The 23,200-nt window shown below is 41.0% G+C and overlaps 1 protein-coding gene across 4 annotated transcripts in view; it reads right to left on the bottom strand.

The window, feature by feature from the left end:
• The window catches only part of MOV10L1 (Mov10 like RISC complex RNA helicase 1), a 62,268-nt gene that overhangs the window by 31,936 nt on the left and 7,132 nt on the right, over nucleotides 1–23,200 (bottom strand). For 3 of the 4 annotated variants that reach the window (XM_031939275.1, XM_031939273.1, XM_031939276.1), the window contains exons 3-16: nucleotides 22,207–22,366; nucleotides 20,308–20,420; nucleotides 19,623–19,807; nucleotides 16,733–16,879; nucleotides 16,191–16,435; nucleotides 15,341–15,500; nucleotides 11,075–11,269; nucleotides 10,009–10,123; nucleotides 8,099–8,276; nucleotides 6,211–6,281; nucleotides 4,062–4,153; nucleotides 2,409–2,467; nucleotides 1,971–2,080; nucleotides 895–979 (exon numbers count right to left, since the gene is read on the bottom strand). In XM_031939275.1, the coding sequence (XP_031795135.1) occupies nucleotides 895–979; nucleotides 1,971–2,080; nucleotides 2,409–2,467; nucleotides 4,062–4,153; nucleotides 6,211–6,281; nucleotides 8,099–8,276; nucleotides 10,009–10,123; nucleotides 11,075–11,269; nucleotides 15,341–15,500; nucleotides 16,191–16,435; nucleotides 16,733–16,879; nucleotides 19,623–19,807; nucleotides 20,308–20,420; nucleotides 22,207–22,366 (1,915 nt within the window). The remainder of the gene's footprint in view (nucleotides 1–894; nucleotides 980–1,970; nucleotides 2,081–2,408; nucleotides 2,468–4,061; nucleotides 4,154–6,210; nucleotides 6,282–8,098; nucleotides 8,277–10,008; nucleotides 10,124–11,074; nucleotides 11,270–15,340; nucleotides 15,501–16,190; nucleotides 16,436–16,732; nucleotides 16,880–19,622; nucleotides 19,808–20,307; nucleotides 20,421–22,206; nucleotides 22,367–23,200) is intronic. The other variant, XM_031939274.1, reaches the window with a different exon arrangement.

Raw genomic sequence — 23,200 nt, 5'->3', positions numbered from 1 at the left:
AAAAGTGGGAACTGCTTGAAGACTTTTGTAAACATAGAGTGCGAGCTGAGATTTGTAAAAGATGAAGAGAGAAAGAGACCAAGAGCAGAGAACAGGGGGAACACAAAAGGTACATGAGATTAGGCAATACTGCTTGCTTGGCTGGCATCTTGCTCCCTTCATGGCAGAGGAGAATGACATCTGACAAAAATGGCTACAATGAGGGGGATCCAGAGGAGAAGAGTAGGCCATCCTCAATTGTCTGACCTGGCCCAACACTACATCCCTCAGGTACTAAAAGAATGAGTGGTTGGGACTGCTCAACCACTGCCAGGGTCCTCTGAAAGACAAGATGAGAAGGACCACTGGATTAAAGAAAGGCAAACAAAGTCTCAATTTTTAAAGAAAATTGTCTCCTGTACAAAATCTAAGCAGTGAGCTTGATTCTGATTCCTGGAAAAATTCTAAAATCTATCCTTGGAGGAGGAGGTAGAGCTACTCACAAGGCCGGGTTCAGTTCTCAGGGTCCCATTTTAGAAGGGACAGAATCAAGTATGTCTAGAGAAGAGTGACTGGAACAGGAGGGCTATCGATATCTCAGAGAGCAGAGGATTTCAGGTGGACACGAGAGTTCTATAAACATGTGAAGGGCTGACAGAATTAGGAACAATGGTGGAAAGTTACAGAAAGCTGGGGGCAAGATTGGGAAGATTCCTCTAACCGACTGGCTGGAGAACAAAAGGCTCAGCTTCCTGAGTCTGGGAGCTCTGGGGGAATGCTTAGCTTGAGCTGGATGGCCGGCTAGAAACGCCACCCCGAGGATGATGAAGCCCAGGGGACACCAGCTTTCTCCTGCCTCTGACTGACCCTGCAGACCTCACCCCCTCAGCCAATATTCTAATACACAGAAATTACTTGTCTGTGTGGCAAATGTCACCACATCATGGATGGAATTGGCTCCTCTTTTCTTAGTCGTGTGCTCCTTTGATTTCTTCTTATTCTGGAAAAAAGATTTTCCATCAGATGCTTATATGCTAGAAAGGTTAGAAAACCTCCCCCACCAAGTTTGTACTGCATGAAAATGTGGCCTGTTCTTTCCCAGGGAACAACCCTCTGAACCACAATGCATAACCACAGCAAAGTTGTCAGCCAGCACAGAGGCTGTCACCACTCCTCCCCACACAAAGTACTATAAAGTGGTGTGGACACAAGAAAAGGCATTACTCAAACTGAACATCCCAACAGATCCTTCCCAAAACAGCCAGGGCCCTGCCTCCTCCGCCTTGAGGCTACAAGAGCAAAGTCCCATGCCTGGTGGCTGCCCAGGCCTGCCACTCCCACTATGGAACAGGCTCCACTAACACCCAAGCCCTTGCATTTTTCCCTCTGCAGCACTCCCAATGAACTGGGACTTTATCTTTCCAGATAGGGGCTTGAATAGAGGTTTACTTGGCAAAATTGACATAATCTGTTCCTTCCATGAATGACCAAGAAAAGCTTGAAGCAAGACAGCTGTAACAGGGAGTTTTGGGACCCAGGGAGGCTGTGTCTGCATCCTTGTGTATGTGTGGAAGGGATGGGGAGGGGATTGCAGCTTAGGGCTCTGGGGAGAGTTCATCTCCATTCATTGACATTGCTGATAATCAATGAATCAATTAATCAATGACTACCAACAAATATAACAGGCTCTGTGTTAGGGCTGGTGACTCAAAGAAAGATACAAGCGGGAGAAAGATCCTCCCTTTTAGAAGAATGAGATGAACCTCCCATCACCCACTGCTAATTCTGACAGCCACAATCAGAACTCTGAGCCTTTAGCCGGTTTCTGATCTTGAGCTGGATGCAGACAAACATGGGCCAGGAAAAGAACCATTTCATGTCAAGATCCATTCTCTCAAAGGAGACTTTCTTTTTCTCCCGCACAGTGCCAATTAATAAATGAAATCTACAATCACTTCCTAACTATAAACTAAAAGTCACTAAAAGATTACCTTATTTCCTTGTTTAAGAGCAGCCTGTTCATCATTACCAGTATCTTGCAAATAGTTCCAAGTCCCAGAAACTTGTGGAGACTGTAAAATGATACTTTCTGGAAACAATACTGTAGTTTTTAAAATAAAAAAAAGGGAGACAGGAAATTGTAAGTTCTGGCCCATCAACACACAACAACAAAAGGGGAAAGGAGAAAACAGAGTAGTTGCATTTCCCTCCCCACCCTGCACTAACATTTGCTGAGTAAGATTGAAATATCTTGGAAAATAAAGTTTAAAATATAGATATCAAGTGGTTTAATCGCCATTTTTTTTTTCAAAATTTCATATTTTTCAGGAAACATTTAAAAATTGCTCACATCTAAGACTCCACAGAAACAGAAGAAACAGTACAGGAGGGAGTAGGGATAGGACACCTTCTCAACCCTGCAGTCTGACCTTTTTCACCCAGGTGTATTGCCTGCTCAACGGCAAAGTGACATCTTCTGCTGGTTGTTCTATCACAAAGGAGAGAACAGAAAATTATTAGGGCACTGCTGAATGATTTCCCTTTACATGTGCAATCCCCCAATTCAAGGATTCTTTAGAGTATAAGTACCTCATTGGGCAGGAAGCAAGGGCACTCCTCCCTCCCTCAGGGAAGTGGGTCCTGGTTCATATGGATGTGGAGTTCTGTTTTGTTTTTTTTAACTTAACAGTTTACATTTAGATGATAAAAGAAATCCCTGTGTGGGCAGTTGTGACCTATAGTGGAGGCACACCCAACTGATCAGTGAGTCTTGTTTCACTGTTCCCTCATCTACATGTGGAAGAAGGATGAGACAGGACCAGACAGATGCATGTTGAGAATAATGCGAAGTCCTGGATTCTTGCACCTCCTAAGCTGCCCCCTGCCAATCACTTTAGTGACCCCAGACTTCTGGGGGGGGGGGGAAGGTAGGATGAGGGCAGACCCTCTAGAAGAGGACAGTGTGGTTCTCAGTAGCCTAAAGACAGTGCCAATCACTTTGCCGAGACACCATCATTCCTGTAAGACGTAGGCTACCTCTAGAAAACAGTAGTTTTATTTTTTAGGAAGAAAAGAAACGGCTGGAGTGAGCACTTTGGAGGAGGCCCAACTAAAGAGTTTGCTCTGGGATTGGGAAAAAGGCTGATGGAAGCTAGGTGCAGCAAGGTATGGGGTCACCTACATATAAAACTTCATTTACAGAGAGTCCATGGAACTAGTCTTGCCATTAGCGAACCTCATGCTGACAAAGTCTTTAGAACACATTATTTTAGGTGCTGATGGACAGATGTAAACACAACACCCCAGATCTCAGTTATGTTATTGGCAGACTGCTTAGCAAACCATTTTTTTGTAGATGACACAAAAAGAATTTTAGCCCTACCTTTGTTGCAAACATCAAAGATTTTAAATCTGATAAGAGTTTAATTTTTGCCTTGGACCTATCCTCAAAGAGATTCCAGGAAAGGTCCCCTGCCCCACACAGATCAGTACCAGCTTTCCAAGTAAATCCGAGCTCCTTAGAGCTGCACAGGGCACTCTGAGGTTACTGGTCTGGATCTGGGTCAACAGATGGGCTGAGTCACAGACTTGAGACCAGGTCCTTCAGCCACACTAAAGGAGACCTTGCTCTCTCTCTCCCCTCTCCCCTTACACCCTTACCCTTGCCCGGTAAAAAATGGCAGATGGATAGCTTCAATGTTCAAGGAGAGACACTTGCCATTTTCTGAATCTTTTAAAACTTGCATAGCTCCTTTTGAGGATTAATTTAACTAGATGCTATAAAATAGTGGTTGGGAACTCCTGAGGCCATAACCAAAAAAATTCCTGAACTCTGGAAATACTTCAGGGAAAAACCTGGCCCTATCACAAGCTGTGAAGGTATGGAAGCTCCCAGAGGGGATGCCTTAACCTCTACCACATTAGATTGGCAGTGATTGGGATCATAAAGTTCCTCCCCTAATGTCTTCATTTAAACTTTTCTCTAAGTTCAACTTTAGGCAACTTTACTAAAGAAATGGGAAAAGAGCAAGAACACCCTGGAAGTGAAAGGAAAACTTTCAGTGTTTCTATGAAACATTTACCGATTGAAGGTAAACTCAACGTCCATCGGTTCAAAGTTATAAGCTTCTTCAAACTCGGGATTGAGTTTAAGGGTTACATCTTCTTCATGAATCTTAAAAAGTAACAGACAATATATTTAGATTAAGTTTCATGTGGTAGAATTTTTATGGCATAATCAAATAATATCAAAAGCTATTGGTTTGAATTTGTTCTAAGAACTGAAGCTAAAATTTAATTTATGATAATGTAAATGAATCAATGACCATCCCAATAAATTAACAGAGAAGCAGGTAGTCAAATGCTAATGAGCTTTGCTTGCTGATTCCTTGTCTGGGTAACACAGGTCAGCATCATGTTCTCTGTGGGCAAAAATCAAAACTGCCAAAAATCTACTCCAAAGAGGAGACAAGAAAAAATTGGGAATGGAGACAAAAAAGCTGGAGTTTCCTTTGGTCTGATGGTCTGACATTACAAATCTTAGAGATAATGCAAATGTTTTAAACTGAAAAATAGAAAAGAGTGCTCATCTTACTGTATTTTAAGAAAAATACCAATGGGGGTGGGGAGAGAGAGATGGATAGAGTTTTTGGCCTTTAGAAATGGCTGCTACTGGATACTAAAGACTAAGTCCCTGAGTCCCTCCCAACATTTGGGAAAGGGTAAATGGAGAAGCAACTCCTACCCAATCTGGTATTACACCCACTCCTTTAGGGCAGGGCTGAGTTGGCTTTTTGTCTTTATATTTTCAAAGCCTAGAAACACACAGTGAGCATTCAATAAAAGAGGGGACTGAACTGATGAATAGTTCTGAACTATAATCTCAAACCCATTCATAAAAAGAATGATAATGGGTTCTTTTTTAAATTAGGGAAGAGTTATAGCCCCAAACACCCCAAGTCAATAACGGCCATCCCCCTTCCATGTCTACCTCTCTTCCTTTAAAAAACCACCAAGTACCACGTTGGGCATGAAGCCTTTCCTGAGCCTCCACCACTTTTTTTTTTTTTTAATCACTTTGGGTATACTTGTATCTTGTCACTTTACATCTATGCCCTACAGATTCAGACATGGGTGCTTGTTCCTTCCCCATGAGAGAGCAAGGATTGCTTTGTTTGTGATACTGAGAACCCTGGTGCCCAGCACCCAGCAGTACCAAACAAACCTGAGGGATTCACTTCTGGACCTTCAGGGTCTGGCAGTGTACACCCCTCCACAGCACCAGCCCCTGCCAGGCTCCCTCATCTTTCTCTCCTCCTTCTGGATGACTAGCCTAGACCGTACACAGTAGGTGCTTAACAGTTAGAAACACATACTGAGGTATAATCAGCATGTGGATAGCTTGCAGGCTTCATGTCTATATTATGAGGGAGTGATTGAGAATAGGAACTCTTCAGGTTTCACAGATGAGAAAATGGGGGATGGTGGGACGTGATGACTCCTGTCAGGTCTATTTTGGACGTCAACTCTACAAATGAGGAGGGATTGGCAGGATGCCAGATTTCAGGGGCTCCTAAAACTGAGTCCCAGCCACTTAGGTGTCCCCAGTGCCCTCCTGCCTTCACTCCCTGGAAGGCCCCTGGCATGTGTGTACGTGCACGTGCACACACCCACACCCACCCCCACCCCCACACACCCCATCATCTCTGTAGCCCCAAAGGCTTCAAAGGACAGACCCAGTTCCCCAGTACCCTGCCATCCAGTGCACACTAACGAAACTAAAAAGAGAAAACTCAGAACATCAACTTAAATGGATGAAGGAGATTCCAATCCAAGGCAAGCATCTTCCCAGGGTTCACAAAAGAACAAAAAATGACCTGCAAACTAAACACATGCTACCTCCAGGATAAAACATAAACACGATGCATGTCAGAGAATTAGGGCAGAACCAGCCAGAATCTAAACAATGAAGTTTAATAGAGAGATAGGTCAAGTTTTCCATGTGGCTTCAGAAAATCACCTTTTCCAGTACAAGGGGGGGGGGGAAGGTACATTTAGAGACTCCTTGTCTGTGAAACATTGGGGAGTTTTAATGGCCTGTAAGCACCCAGGATGGGAGGGCCCCAAAGCTCACAGGACTGGAGCTTCGCTGAGAGGTACCTGATTTCCTACATCATCCCACCTCTCACTTCACTCACAGTCCTTTCTGGCCACCTTTGCAGGCTGACTCACCTCAGTCACATAGCCAATGTACTCGATAACATGCTCGTTGTAGTCCTGGCTTTTTAAAATCACTTTGTCACCTGGTCAAGAAAACAAAATTCATTTCCACACATGAATGTTAAACGTGCACTTCCCAAATCCCCAATTAACTGCCTGTGCCCAAGACGGTGAGCCTGGAGGCTCAGCACTTCGGTTCTGTGGCTCAGAAAGCCTGGGGGCAGGAGCTCAGCCAGCTCCCTGGGTTCTGGCCGTCCTCACCTACTTCTGTTCTTCTACTTCCCAAAGACACCCTTCTCCAGCTCTCCACTGCAATAGCTTGTCTGAACAAAAAAAGTTTGTTCTTCAACATTCTAATGAACTCATCATGTAACATTGGGTCTGGGGCACCTGAAAATATTTAGTACAAATATACTCCATTTAGTATAAATATGAGTTCCATGAAGTCCAGGCCCACACCTTCTCAAGACTTTGGGTCTTCCTCCACACTTCTAGCACACACACTCAGTAAGTACTGAATAAACATTTGCTGACTTGACAAATGAGGTTAAAATGGGGTATGGAGGCAAGAGAGGACAGAATTGAGAAAACCAGAAGGGCTGAAAACACATAGGAAAGTGGGAAGGGAATAGGATTAGAGCCTGATTAGAGGGGAGCCACAGTTGAGAATGCTGGAGGGGGCCAGTTATTCAAGGCAGCAGAAGTGGAGGCTAATAGAGGCTGGAGGATGATGGCAAGGAAGTGAGATTCCAGAAGGTCAGACCATTTTAAAAATAAATACACTACAGTGCAAACAACAGTGGAATTCAAGGCCTGGAATGGAATTATTACCTGGATGAAAAAGACAGAAATGATTACGTCCAGTGCTAAAAGTAAAATGTGTCTTTTCCAGATAATGACGAATGTTGGATAGGATGTAGGAAAACTGGGACACTGATGCATTGTTGCTGGAACTATGAATGGATCTAATCATTCTGGAGAGCAATTTGGAAGTATACTCAAAAAGTTATCAAACCGTGCATACCCTTTGACCCAGTAGTATTACTACTGGACTTATATCTCAAAGACATATTAAAGAAGAAAAAGGGACCTGTATGTGCCAAAATGTTTGTGGCAACCCTTTTCGTAGTGGCTAGAAACTGGAAAATGAATGGATGCCCGTCAATTGGAGAATGGCTGAATGAATTGTGGCATATGAATGTTATGGAATATTATTGTTCTATAAGAAATGACCAGCAGGATGAAAACAGAAAGTTTTGGAGAGACTTACATGAACTGATGCTGAGTGAAATGAACAGAACCAGGAAATGATTATACACTTCAACAACAATACTATATGATGATCAATTCTGATGGACATGGCTCTCTTTAGCAATGAGAGGATCCAAATCAGTTCCAATTGATTTGTAGTGAACAGAACTAGCTACACCCAGACAAAGAACACTGGGAAATGAGTATGAACCACAACATAACATTTCCACTCTCTCTGTTATTGTTTGCCTGCATTTTTGTTTTTCCTTCTCAGGTTATTTTTACCCTCTTTCTAAATCCGATCTTTCTTGTAGAACAAGATAACTGTATAAATATGTGTGTGTGTGTATGTGTATGTGTATATATATATATATATATATATATATATATATATATAGGATTTAACATATACTTTAACATATTTAACATGTATTGGATTACCTTCCATCTAGGGGAGGGAGTGGAGGGAAGGAGAGGAAAAGTTGAAATAGAAGTTTTTGCAAGGGTCAATGTTGAAAAATTACCCATGCATATGCTTTGTATATAAAAATCTATAATAAAAACAAACAAACAAATAAATGAATGTGTCTTTTCCTCCTTTGATTTCTGCTCTTCCCCGACAGCAAGATGCTACAAGTGCAATACTTACCTGCATACAAAGAAGGGCGACTCTCTGCTAGTCCTGGAACTTCCAAAACTAAGTAATTGCCATTCTTTTTCAAAATTACTCCACTCATATAGAATTCTCTGATTTCCAGTTCTGCATGAATTTCCTCCAGCCACAGCAGAGTGGAAAATTTATCTTTGTAGTTGGACATATTCAGCAGCTGAAATGAACACAGAATTCAGCTTGGGAAAAGATCTAGTAGTATCCTAGTTATTTGTCCCAGTTAAGTAATAAGGAATTCCAAAACAACTAAAGGTTAATTACCCTTAAAGAACCCAAGATTCACTCCATAAAAAATTTAGGAATTCTTTCTGAAATGTAGTCCAGCCCTCTCTGCTCAAAAAAATCTGGCATATTAAACACAACCCATATTGCTCCTGCTCATTTAGAACCCTAACAGTAATGCTGTGGGATATCCTGGGCTGAGGCAGCATCCAATCTTCCCTGCTCCCCAACCCTGATGGGCCCTTCCCTCTCTAGAGGCTGCTCCTTTCTGGAGCCCAGTGTAGGCTTTGCTTCTTACACTCCCAGAGACTGTTTGTGTACAAACAAGGATCCTGGCAAAGAAGCAGAGCCTGGACACATCAAACTGCACCTTTTCTGTATTCTTTTCTCTCCATGCCTGCTAGTGCTCAATGCTTTGGGGTCATTTTGCAAGATGGGCATTACTGGTGTCTCAAAGTCTGATAAATGGGCTATTAAATATGTTAAAGAGAATCAGAAATTTTTAAAAATCAATTCTTACTACTATAGAGATAGCATGGTATGTGGAGAGAGTACTGGGTGACTTAGGCAAAGGTCCTGCTTACATTGACTAGATCTCCTCTCCAAAATCACAGAGGGTACATCTGCTTTGGTAGAGAGAATTCTCTATACTGATGAAATCAAAGGTCCTTCACATAGTCTGCTATTCAATGAAGAAAAATCTACTTCCCCACTTTACCATATACTCCAGTTGCAATAAAGAAACAAAACCCCCCCAAATACAATTATCCCTTTCACATCTCAACTTTCTCCCTTGTAGTTTCAATATATCGTGGGTTGGAATAAGAAATTAAATGAGAATTTGGGAAGAAGTTTTTGGAAGCCAGAGACATGTGAAGGCCAGAAGATGACACAGGAAAAGCTTAGAAACTCAGAAATGTACAATATATATGTTTGACATTACATAATATCAACCCAAATTTTATAATAAGATACTGTAAACACCCCATAAAAGAAAAAGAAAAAAATGTAGACTGCTATGTTACAAAGGGAGGACCAAAAACTTTTTCACTGATTTTCCAGATTGCAGGGATATTATGCCCCTAATACCTGCAGGTGGTGGTCAAGCAAATTACATTCTTGCATTAGTTACTTCATATATTCTCCTATACGAGGATCCATGAACCTCTTGTTTAGAATGCAGAATCCAACCAAGAGAGTTATAATCATTTAAAACATCATTCAACTTTCCATGATATGCTAACGTAGGATGCCAGAATTAATTTAACTGGGGAGAAACTAGGAGAAAATGTGAGCACTAAAGCAAAGGAATGGGTCATGCTGTGCATGAAAAACAAGACACAGTAAGTCCCACAGATAAGTGAAAACAAGAGTGCAATTTTAAAGACTGTTCATTGTCATTCTGCGATGTCACTATTCAAATGCACTCTTAACAGGAGATAGTGTCTTGCAGCTTTTCAAGCAGTTCCACTTTGGATAGTTACTAAAGGGTTCTGAAGAACTTTCTATTATTTTCACCCCAAGCCTAATCTTTTGACAAAGGTTCTAGAAAGGTTCAGTACAGAACATTCAAGTAGAGATGAACACTGTCTCAGGGGGCTGTCTAGTGGGAGGTGAAAAAGGACAGATGAGAGAGATACTAGCAAACAGGTGCCCATTTTTCTTACCTCTGCAAGCAATGGTTGAAAAGTTAATATATCCAGCTGTTGTTCCACACATCTTTTTAGTCTATCTGGTATGGGATACTGTGGGAGGAAACTTGGCAACTGTCTTCTTAGATTCCTTAAAAATATATCCGTCAAATTAATAGGCAAACATCCTTAATTTTATATTAAGGATATTTATTTTTAATGAAATTCACTCCTTTCTAACTCCCAAATTTAGCCAAGTTGCTCAGAATATATGTGACATTGCATACCTATGGTTAATTCTTAGAAATGTCACGGTTTACCTAAATTTTCTGTGTTTATGAATGGGCAAAGGAATTTATATGTCCTAATAGAATACATTTATGTAACTTTAAAGTTTACAAAGCAATTTCTTCAAAAACAGTTTTGAAGGCAACTACAGCAATAGTATATATAACTAACTCTACTTTACAGATAAGAATTGGAGACTCAGAGGGTGAATGATTTTCTCAAAGTGACAGTGAGTTTTAGTCAGAATTTGAAACCAGATCTCCTGAGTCTGAATCCAAGATCTTTTCCTATTAAAACAAGAATGAAAAAGTGGGAGCAGATAGAAGGTAAAAAAACAGTTTTTTCCTAAGTGAGGATGGTGGCACCTGTGGCTCAGATACCCTCCCCTCACATCTGTTGCCCTTGTACCATGACTTTCCTTCTCCTCAGGTATGAGCTGCCTAGACATTGGGCTCAGAGGGAGAATGGTCTTCTCTTCCTCCAAGGTGGCTGCCAGATGAGACAACTTCACCACAGGATCCTAAAAGAAGTGAATAATTGGGAACTGGCCACGTGATTGACAGTTTGTGACTTTTAGCTCAGGCCATCAGAGCATGGTGCTCTAAGTTATGGGAGTCAGAGACCTGTGGGGCCTGCCTGCTTCATATAGTTTTAAACAAATATTTCTTGGCCCAAAACAGTACATAGCTGGTTCTGACTGAGAGCTGACCAAAGTCTTTGGATTCTTCCATCTAAGGCAGCTCTTTCTAAAGACAGGCAAGCAGCAAGACTTTCCTAAACAAAGAACACCATATGCTGGGTAGTGTTCTAATACCTTTTCTGTGTTGTCACCACCACAGTTGTCTTGGGGGATGTCAGAGCCTGGGTGGCTTTAGATTTTTTCCAAGAAAATGGCTCTGTGACTGCTATGAGTAATTCTTCTTCACTTACTACATTAACTTCAATGTAACGCCCAATAATGAAGTCAGAAAAACAAAGCAAAAGGAGGTCCATGCAGCGGCCAGGATTTCTGGAAGAAAGATGATAAAATCTGCTTATTACTCAGTGAGTGTATACAAATGTAGACATACATAATGTGAAAGGTCAGCCTCAGTTTTTGATGATATTATTTCATATTTACTAAAATATTCAAAGCAACAATCCATTCCCTAAAATAAAACATTTCAAATAGAGATTTTTCTATACAATCAAAATATTATTCAATAATTAGATGTTTGCTGAACAAATGAGAAACAGAAGCATTTTGTTTGGGGACTGTGTAACATGACCAGTGAGTCTGAATGATTCTTGTGAGAGAATGAAATTTAGGCTTGTGGATATATCCTGTTATTGTAATTTCAAAATAGATGAACTTATTCTACTTTTTCCCCTGACAATCACAGTATTTCAGAGTTGGAAGAGACCTTAGGGAGATCTCATTCCAACCCCTATCCGTAATGCAACTGGTAAATGACGGCCTTTGTTGAGAATACTTCATTGCAGGAAAACCCAAGGCAGCCCCCACCTCCCTTTCCAGCACAGACTCACTGCTGCGAATCAAATCTCAACTTCCTCTTTGCTACTTCCCACTAATGTGGCTAGTTCTGCTCTCAGACTAAACAAAAGAGGTTTGATGCACTTTCTACTGATATCCTTGAGTCTTCACTCCCTAATTCTCAAAAAGAACAAAACCAAAACAACTTCTTCTCCCACCCCTACCTTGATCCCTTCCCATTCATTTATTTGCTCTTCCTCCAGTCCCACCATCATTCTTCTTTGTGACATCTTTACTAAATGTGTGCAGGACTCTGACGCAGCCGCAGCGGGGCAGCAGGATGTGCTTCTCAGCAGGTCACTTCTTAATGCTGGTCAAGGTCACCTTGGCTCTTTTTACCATTATCATATTGCTGACTCCCATGGAGCTGGCAGCCTACCAACCCCTACAGATGACCAAACTGCTCAACCATGCACCCCTACCATCCCCCTATTTGGGGAGTCAATTCCCTGGACCTTTATATAACATTCTGCACAATCCTTTTAAAATTCATTTGTTCAAGTCCCGGGTCCAACTATTCATGACTCCAATTGTGGTTTTCTTGGCAAAGGTACTGGAGTGGTTTGCCATTTCCCTCTCTAGTCCATTTTACAGATGAGGAAACTGAAGTAAACAGGGTTAAGTGACTTGTTCAGGATTATACAGCTAACATGTGTCTGAGGCCATTATCTTAACTCAGGGAGTTGAATCTTTTTGATTTTACATCCCACATGCTACCCACTGCTAACTGTCACATTAAAACTCACAATGGAATAAATGAATTATAGAAAACCCATATATATTGAAAGTATTTTATGTGTCAAACCCTGTGATAAATTCTGGGGATACAAGCAAGAGAAGTGACAGTCCCTCCTCTCATGCTCATACTAAATAAGGCCTAACGGTGCTGAAGCAAGGTGGCAGAGAGGGCCCTGAAGTTCTTAGGTTATATGAGTAAGTCTGAAAAGCAAGTAGACAGCAAAGTCTAGAGATCCTTCATATCTCATGGGAAAGAACAGATGTTGCTGACTGCCATTTCATCCATGCCCTGTAAGCGGAGGCAACTGGGGGTCACTAGTGAAAGCAAGCTAGCTCCTGGGATGACCTCAGGGTATGGAGGTGAACAGGAAAGACCAGGAAACATGGGATTTGTTATCATGGATGGGTATGCTATATTTGAAAGAATAAAGAAGGGACAACCGTAGTGAAGTATCAAGAATAACTGCTCTGAAAGTAGAATCCTGGCTCTGACCCTGGGCAAATGGCAACTCTACAAGCCACAAAATGGAGAGGAAGCTCTCCAAGGTCCCACTGACAAGATTAATAATAATAAAAGACTTTTATAAAACACTGTGGCTAAAGCACACTACAGGTAATGAGGAGTTTGCAGCACGAATTACCCATGTGCCACAGAAATGATAACAGCAGTTCTGGGGAGCTCGCGCTTAACAAAAATTAGATCAATAAATCCTTGAATTGCCTTCGTGATCACCTGCATCTTTAGAAAGAGGAGGGGAAATGGACATTCTAGACTTGTTTGAGATCAGAAAGAAAAACTGGCTGCTCCAGTGGGAAGGACTCTTTTCTATATTCACAGGAAGGGAGTCTGGGCAGAGTATGACATGGATGAAGGATTTGGAAGAAAAAGTCACAGGACTTAAAACTGTATGTGGGAAGTGGGCACACCAAGAGGAATTCTGCAGAAATTCTTTTTAGCCAATACTAGCTTCTGCTTCCTATTACACTCTCTCTTCCCCCGAGCTGGCCTCCATCCTCCTTATTGCCTCCCAGACTCTAGCATCACCCATCTCCCCATTTCCTGATCTCCTCTTTGGAGTTCATCTGCTTTGTACTAGTGAAAGGACATTCCGTGACTCGGTTGATGGCACCCCCTACAATACAGAGAGATCTTCTCTCTTTTCTACCTCTGCATAGGATTCTCTATCCCACCTACCACCTTTAGAGGAAGGCTTCACCCCACTGAGATAACAGTGAGATAACTGAGAAAATAGAGACCATCCCCTTCTTTCTTCCTTCTCTCCATCCTTTCCATTGGCAAGGGCACCCCTTCCACATGTTTCCATGCTTTTACAGCCTCCCATCTTCTTCAGCAGAATGCAGCCTCCACCCAGCCCATCTCTCTCCATATTCCACTGCTTCCCATCTCCTGAGACTTTTTCCCACCGACTACAAACATGCAGCCCCCTAAGCTCTTTTCCTGGATTCTCCTTGCTGCCACAACCAAACCCCTCAAAATCATTGCCCATCCTTGTCTTCACTGGCTGTTCTCATGCTTTCTTGCTTCTGTCTATACTTGTTTACTCTCTTCTCCCTTATTTTTATAGCCATCTGTAACTTGGCTTCTTCCTTCTCTACAGAGCTGCCCCATGGGATGGTATCTTCTCAGTCTTTCTTCTTCTTGACCTCCCCACAGCATGGAACACCTCTGACTCTTCCTCTTGTCCAGGGCTTCTTTGCACCATCTACCCTCAGTTCTCCTGCTCTATCATTTGCAATATCTGCTGCTGGTCTTCTTTTCTCCTTCTTAATATTGTTTCATTTGGTGACTTCATTTGCTTTGATGCACTTAATCATTTTTCAAATTAGGAGGATGGTTAGATAACAAGATTTCAGAAATCCTCTGAGGCCCATTTTCCAACTAAGAGTTTGGGTTCTGATCTCCCATCTCCTTCTTCCAAATCTTTGAAATTCACTCTTCCCAAAGCTAGAACCCTGCCCGACTTCTGTTTGATCTCCTGAGCTCTAGCTCCCCTTCACCAAAGGTCCCGGGGACATCCTACACAGATGTTTCATAGTCATTTTAAACTCAGCATATCCAAAAGGCCTGTCAATCATTATCTTTATACCCCACAAATCCACCCTATTTCTTTCAAGGGGAGTCCCATTCTTCTGGTTCCTCCTCCCCAGGCCCAGACCTTCCTGTTTTGACACCATCTACCATGTTTTCTTCTTCCCTCCCTCCCATTCCCTGCCCCATTCTGGGTTAGTTAGGCCCCTTTGCTGAGCCATTGCAATTGTTTCCTTACATGGCTCTCCTGGTCTCCAACCTCTCCCACCCCACTCAACCCTCCAAACAGAATCCATCCACAGTCCAGGGTTGACCATGTTCCTCCCTGTTCTATGAACTCCAGCGATTCCCTACTACTCTTAGAATCAGGACATAAACTCCCCCCAACTCATCAGTGAGAATCAATTACAGTCTGGCTCCCTTGACAAACTTTCCACGTGTCCAGGCTGTTTCCTGTACCCAGAGCACATCTCCTACCTTTGCCCCCCATGCCACAAGCAGACTCTCGGGCTCTCCCTCCCCCCAAGTAGTACTTCTCCAGTTCTCCCGCATTCTATAAGTATGGATACACTGGTGTTCCTGATGGAATGGCATGTTTCTGAGGGTGGGGACCCTCTTAATTTTTACAAATGAACCACCTGAGGTAACAGGCAGGCCACGCTATATGCTCTGCCCCACTGGCCCGTGTATGAGCACACCTAGCACCCGGCCCCCAGGTGGTGCTTTGTAAAGACTGCGGGATGGAGTGACGGTCCTACCTGGCATCACACACGATCACGATGAAGGTTTTTCTGCCTGCAGGGATTGGCACTTGTCCGCTGTGGTCAGGCCCTGGGTCCAGCTTCTCTGCCAAGCTGCCTTCTTGTGGTCCGTTTGTTCCTGTGGACATTTGTTCATCTGGTGCAATAAGGACCTGATCTAAAACCAGACCACCACAAGGTATTCTTAGTAGACTCTATCTCTCTAAGAGAAAAATGTGGGTCTGGCCCACCAAAACCTGGGATCATTCAAAGTGTCAATGAGGCCCAGAACAGCTGCCTTCAAAGCTCAGAGAAGACTTTCTGCAGCTCTGGGCAGCCTCCCTAAGCGAGGGGGGGGGCAGTGTCTCAGATGAGGCCCCAACAGGCTCAGAGATTTCGGGGGTCTGTTCTGTAGGGGTACAGGCTCACTAAAGAACTAGAACTTCCTAAGAGGGAGGGAGGGAGGGGAAGTGGACAGGAACGAGAACAGGGTGACAGCTGGTCTTTATCTTCACATTTTGGAAAAAACTGACAAGAAACTGACTGTGTTTGCCTGTGGATATAGAATGAATTTTAACCAGAATCATGCAAAATCTCAAGATTCATCATGTATATGAGTTAATTCTATTTTCCTTTGGGGAGCTGGAGCAAGACATGACCAATGAATCTCGGGAATGGGGGACTGGCTCCCCCGTGGCATCTTGCCAGGTGAAGGAATAGAAAAGAGCTATACAATTCAGAATCCTGTGGTCTATTCTATGCTGCAAAATGTGCCTCAGAGAAACATGCTTAGTGAGAAACTTGATAAACACAATGAAACAAAGCAAGTCAGCATTCCATTAAACGATAATAAGATGGGAGACTGTACCTGGAGCATGTTTCTTGGAGTCCACAGGACTGCTATCTAATGTCTGACAGACAACCTCTGGATCACAGCTAGAGACTGAATTCACATTCTCCTCTGAACAAGTTTCTTTGACAGGCACAGAAGTAACAGAAGTTACTATGCAGTCACTTTGATCTGCATTAGGCATTTGAAATCGAAACTGTTTAGATTTTTCCCAGCCAGCTAGCCTGCAGCTGACTAAGTATTGTGGCTCATTTCCTTTATTCCTAAAATAAAGACAATTAACTGTGAACAATGAATTGAAAACATAGAATTTCTATCATAACATACACAGTGTTATTGGAAGCAGACTTGTCCTCTGCTAAGTATTTGATTGCAGAAAGGTCAATGTGGAAGGCCTTTGGCCTTTTTTAGATACAAAAAGAAGGAAGAGTTAGGTGACTATTATTATGAAATTTGGTAAATAAAAATCCAATTGATGGATAATGGTAAAAGTAGTTCCTGAGAAATTCTTATAGTCTATATACATTTTTTCCTATATAAATTTTAGACAGCAAACTTACTCTATCCAGATGACCATACTTTTACTTTCTCCCTCTTTTACAGTTCCAAAATTTGTCATTTTTGTAACTTCAAGTCCTCCTTTGTTTTTCAAGAGTTGGGCTCCACACATCTCATCAACTCCAACTTCACTGATGATATGAGATTCTCTGAGGAAATCACCAACATATACAACAAAATTTTACTCATTTTACAACAAAAACAAAAACAATTCTTACCTCTCTCTTAGATTCAGTTCTCCAACCTAAAAAAATATTTTTTAAGATTGTTGGGTAACAAAGCTTTAAAAAAAAAAAAGGAGTCTCAATGCTCACCTACCCAAATGAAAACACAAGGCCCCTCTCCCACTTTCACCATTTTGAAAGGAGGGAGGCTCTATCAGAGTCTTAGCAAAACAGCCTTGGAGAACTATGGGTCAAGAGATCAGGGCACAGTCTGCGCACTTCAAAGGGACTGTGCATCCTGAAAATAAAATGTGACTTCAACATCATTTAGTGGCAATACCTCAGGAAACCATAAGGTTACATATGCTTAATCATTAAATATATGTATTTTGAAGAATAAAATGACATGAAACACTTCCCACAAAAGGCTAATTTTTTAAAAAAATTAAACAAAATTTCTTAATTCTCCACATCTTTTACTCAGACTCATCCAACCTCCCACCAAAACTGAGCCTGTTGTAGTGCTTTCCTGTACTCAACTTGAGACAAAACTGCAGCAAAGTGAGGAAGCCCTGGCACATTTAAGAATACTCAGGGACCACTACACACCTGTCAGACTGGCTAGAATGACAGGGAAAGATAACGTGGAATGTTGGAGGTGATGTGGGAAAACAGGGACATTAATACATTGTTGGTGGAATTGTGAATACATCCAACCATTCTGTAGAGCAATTTGGAACTATGCTCAAAAAGTTATCAAACTGTGCATACCCTTTGATTCAGCAGTATTACTACTGAGCTTATATCCCAAAGAGATCTTAAATTAGGGAAAGGGACCGATATGTGCAAGAATGTTTGTGGCAGCCCTCTTTGTAGTGGCCAGAAACTGGAAACTGAGTGGATGCCCATCAACTGGAGAATGGCTGAATAAATTGTGGTATGTGAATATTATGGAATATTATTGTTCGGTAAGAAATGAACAACAGCATCATTTCAGAAAGGCCTGGAGAGACTTACACGAACTGATGCTGAGTGAAATGAGCAGGACCAGGAGATAATTATATACTTCAGCAACAATACTACATGATGATCAATTCTGGCCATCTTCAGCAATGAGATGAACCAAATCAGTTCCAATGGAGCAGTAATGAACTGAACCAGCTACGTCCAGTGAAAGAACTCTGGGAGATGACTAAGAACCATTACATTGAATTCCCAATCCCTCTATTTTTGCCTGCCTGCATTTTTGATTTCCTTCACAGGCTAATTGTACAATATTTCAGAGTCCGATTCTATTTGTACAGCAAAATAACGGTTTGGACATGTATACTTATTTTATATTTAATTTATACTATAATATAGTTAACATGTATTGGTCATCCTGCCATCTGGGGGTGGGGGGAAGGAGAGGAAAAACTGGAACAAAAGGTTTGGCAATTGTCAATGCTGTAAAATTACCCATGCATATAAACTTGTAAATGAAAAGCTATTAAAATTAAAAAAAAAAAAAAAGAATACTCAGGGATCAGATGCTTAAGCTCCAGATGGCAACACTTCCAACTGACTGCTAACCCAGAGGCCCTGCAGCTCTCATGCTGGTCCATTCCACCTCCACCACATTGTTTCACAGGCTACTTCAAAAGCTTCTGAAGCAACCTCCACATTTCCCTTCTCTTCTCTAACCCATCCCCATATCACGCTACCAACAGAAATTCCTCATGAACACATCTGACCATGTCCCTTCTTGGTTTTCTAGGGCCTCTGGGATGAAATACAAGCTCTGTACAGTACAATCCTTTCCAGAGTGCCCTCACAGCTCTTCCGTCACTTCAGCCACACCAGCCTGCCTCCTGTTCTCTTGATGAAACATTCTGACTTCTCACCACTATACATATGCAAGAAATGTCTTCTTTCTTTTTTTTCCTACAACCTTCTTCAAAATCCCTTAAGTACTACCCGTACACCCTGACATCCTTGGGCAGACTTCTCATTTATTTACCCATATGTGATGGGATTCTGACTGTTGCCCTCAACCCACCCCAGCCCAAAATCCATAGAAATTCCTCCCCACTTGCTGACAGTAAGGTCAACATGCTCTGTAACCACAGCAACGGGTTCAAACATAACACAGAAACCAACCAATAAGAATGTGACACCAAGGGAATGCAGAGCAGGGTATTAGACTATAAACAACAGCTGAGACTTTCCCCAATGTGGAGACTGTGCACTGTCTGCTTTCCGTCCTCAGGTGAACATGTTAGTCACGACAGCATTACCATACATTAATGACCACTCTTCCCTCCTGCCCCACTATGGGATTTTCTGTATGCATTCTGGGTAACCACATGCACAGTTCCACCAAGGCTTTAAGACTTCTCCTCATTAGCAAATGTCTCATTATTACCTTGAAATGTACATATGAGGTAATCAGCACCATTTACTCTATAAAAACCCCTGTTTTGCTTTGCTAGGCTGCTGACTCCTTTAGGGCACTTGACCTGCCTCCGAATGCATTAATCTCATAAAAATGCTTTTGCTGAACCTGAATTCTTTCAGAGAAAATATTATGACACAACCCTTAACATATGCACTTCATTGCTTCGAATAATGTAAGCTCCTTGTAGGCAGGGACTCTCCACTGCCTGGCTAGGTGGCCCAATGAAGGGAAAGTGTTCCTAATTAGCAGGGAACCCATTAGGGAGAAATAGTGCCCACTGCTTATTCTCACCTTTCGACAGGGGCCATGCACAAGGCACGCCAAATATAGCATGACTGGTTACTCTCTACCACCACCACATTGACCAGGTCAGATTTCCGAGGTTTATATCCTTCAGGAAGCCTCAGGGAATCCAAAGTGAAAAAGATGCTATCATCAATTACCCCATTTCTTCCACAAAGACTGGAAATGCAAACCTGTAATTGTTAGAATGAAAAGAAAAACCACACCAAATCCTTGTAAGACAACATGACCAGCTATTTAAATGTTCATCAGCTCATTTCTTTCAAAGTACCTACTGCTAAGAGAGAGGGTGCCAGAGAAATTGGGATGGGAAGAACTAGGTCTTAGGAAATTAACTAGAATCATTAGAGAATTCCTAGTATTTGAAGGAATCTCTGAGGTACTCCAGTCTGCAGGCCAGTTCAAGTTTCATAATTTGTCTCTAAAATCATCCCTAAGGACCTGTGCTTGAATAATTCTAGTGACAGGAGACTTAGGATGAATCAAAGTGGTCCACTACAGTTTTGGAATAATGGAAGGTTTGGGAGGAGTTAGTCTCTGATTATTATAATGTCTTGAACTGAAATCTATTTCCTCATAACTTCGAAGAATTTCAGTTGAATGGAAGCTCAGAGATCTTTCGACCCTAAGCAGGAGAGTGTCAGCTTCTTAAGGACATGGATTCTGTGGTTACCTGATCTACTCGTTTGTATCTCAGTGGCTTCACAGAAATTGCCTCACTGTTCCACGTTGCTGGCTTAATGAAATATTCAGCTTGTACCCAATCACCCTTACAAGGTTCAAAACCTAAAGATCACAAAAGACATATATTTTAAAGTTTTATTACTGTAAGATAGCTTAACAAATGGCATTCATTTTGAAATTTATAAAAGGTATATGGACGCTAATTGTGTAATAAAACTGGACAAAAGATCCAGGGGGCTATGGTAGAATTATACAATAGGCCCAGTCTAGTAAAGAGGTAAGTATAGAAATCTTCCAAGCAGGTGAGAGCTGACTCTTACTCAAAATAATTGGCAGAGAGAAGGAATCTTGATCCAAATAGAAAAGATTCACAGAACATTAGAGCTGAAAAGTATCACAAAGATTATCTAGACTGGTTCTTTCATTTTACAGACTAGAAACAGATGTGCCAAAAGGTTAACTGATTTTTGAGAACACACAACCAATTATTTGATCACAGGTTTCCTGATTCTCAGCATATAACATGTAAAAAAGAAGGTTACATTGGAGGGGAAAAAGAACACATGCTATATGGAGATTATTTAGTACTATGATTCGTTATGCTTCATGCCTCCTTAGTAGTCTCTAAACTACATGAGGCCAGGGTATGCCCTTTATAAAGTTTTTATCTCCTCCGAATCTAGCACAGAACTCTGCCCACAGGAAGCACTTAAAATTGTCTCTTGAATACCAATCTGTTGGATCCCATGACACCAGAAACAGGAACTTCTTGGGAGGTCAAGTCAAGAAACATTTGCTGCAATCCTAACATTTACTACATCTCATTGTACATAGATTTTGATAATTGTTTTTTATTCTTTATTGACTTGTTACTTTGTTCTGATTTTCCGCTTCCCTTTTTTAAAAAAATAATATTGGCTAATGGTTTATCAACTTTATTAGTCTTTTCAAAGAATAGTTTCTGTAGCTTTTTTTTTTTTTTTTTTGGTTTCCAAGTTTGTCTCTTCTCTAATCTTTTTATATCCTTTTTTTTTTTTTTTGCTTATTTTAGCTTTAATTACAGGCTTCAAATTTAAAAAATTCATATTTAGTTTATGAATAATTTCCTTTTCTGTCTTAGAAGTATATAAAAATACAGTTCACTCAAGGATAGCTTTCAGGTATATCCTAGAAATTCCGGTATAATAGTTCATCATCATTATCTTCTTTTATATAGTTACTTCTGTGATTTCTCTTTGACCCACTTGTTAGGTTTTCGCTGTTGAGCCTTCATTTAAATCTGTTTCTTTTGTTTGTGCTGCCTGATTATTACTTTTGTTTTGTTTTGGTCTATAAAAGATTCATTTACTGTTTTTTCTTTCTTAAACGTGTTTGTAATATCTCTATGCTTCAATTGAGCATCAATTTTTGTAACAGTTCCATGTAGTGTTAAAAAAAAAAATACAGATTACCATTGAGCAGTCCAATTCAGAAGACACCATCTCTTAGCTCTAGTTTCTCCAGACATTTTATCTGATTCTATATGTTCCTTTTTGTCTTTGTTAGCTTTGTCTAAAATGGCGAGACAATGAAGTTTCTTGCTATTATTGTACTGCTACAACATCTTCTTGTAATTTAGTTATTTTTTCCTTTAAGAATTTAGATGCAAAGGCAGTTGAAGCACATAAGCTAAATACTAATTTTTGGTTTTTGACTACATTTCCTTTCAACTTAATAGTTTCCATGTTTATTGCTTTATGGCATGAATTTTTGCTTTGTTTGACAGCATGATTGCAGTTCCTGAATGTCCCAGTTAGTACCTCTTAACCGATGCTTATAACCATCTTAAAATGGGAATGTTAAAGAAATCCAAAACCAGTTTTTTAACATAAAAAAATATAAATCCTACCTTCACAAACATCCTGCATGGAGAAGTAGGTTGTCTGATTAATGTAGCCAGCATCTTCAACAAGAGAAGTAATACAGCCAATCAAAATTTTGGTACTAGAATCTGGAAGTTCACAGTAATTTTTGCTGTCATCTTCCCATTTATCAGAGACAGCTTCAACCTGCAAAGCAAACACACTGAGCCCTATATTCTGGGGGTTTGAAATATAGTCAGGATAGAGTAGGGAATATGAGGTTATTTTTGTTAAATGACCATTACAAAATGTCCTAACATAGTTAATTCCTTTAGATTACTGAATATGTGCTTGAAGCACAAGGACCTGACAGGAAAAGTTCAACAACTTTACTGTTGTTAGCTGATCTACCAGAAGTCCAAGTTCTAACAATAAACACATTTATGAAGTATTCCTGTGGCCTATGTAATCGTAAGAATGGCTGGCATTTATATAGTTATAACTTTAAGGTTCCAAAGCATCTATCAGTATGTTCACTATGACTTCAATTATGTCATCTGATCCTAACAAAAACCCTGTGAGGAAAGTGCTACTGTTTCTGCTCTACAAATGAAAAAATTGAGGCTGACAGAGGTTAAATGACTTGCTCAGGATTACAGAGCTTTAAGCATCTGCGGTAGGATTCTAATTCAATCCTAATACGGAATGCATTTAGCTGCGTAAAGTACTGAAAGGAGTAATTCGAATGAACAGGGCCCGCCATGGAAATTTATAGAAATAAGATTGATTTTTTTCCCTTCATGAATTCAGTATGGACAGTAAACTCTGACTCTATTCAATCCAGTTACAAGAAAATCTCAATTTTTTTTTTGATAATCTTTTGTGTATGCTCTCTCCCTCTAGTGGAATGCAAACTCTGTTTCTTATTTATACATTTTCTGGCTCTCCCCCAGCAGCCAGTACAGCATTCTGCATGGAGCAGGCCCCGGAAGTCTTTGATGCATTAAATGAATGAGCATCTGACATTTTCTCCCCAATCCT

Source organism: Sarcophilus harrisii, chromosome 5 (assembly GCF_902635505.1).
Source record: "Sarcophilus harrisii chromosome 5, mSarHar1.11, whole genome shotgun sequence".
NCBI lineage: Eukaryota > Metazoa > Chordata > Mammalia > Dasyuromorphia > Dasyuridae > Sarcophilus > Sarcophilus harrisii.
This window is presented reverse-complemented; position numbering and strand designations above follow the sequence as displayed.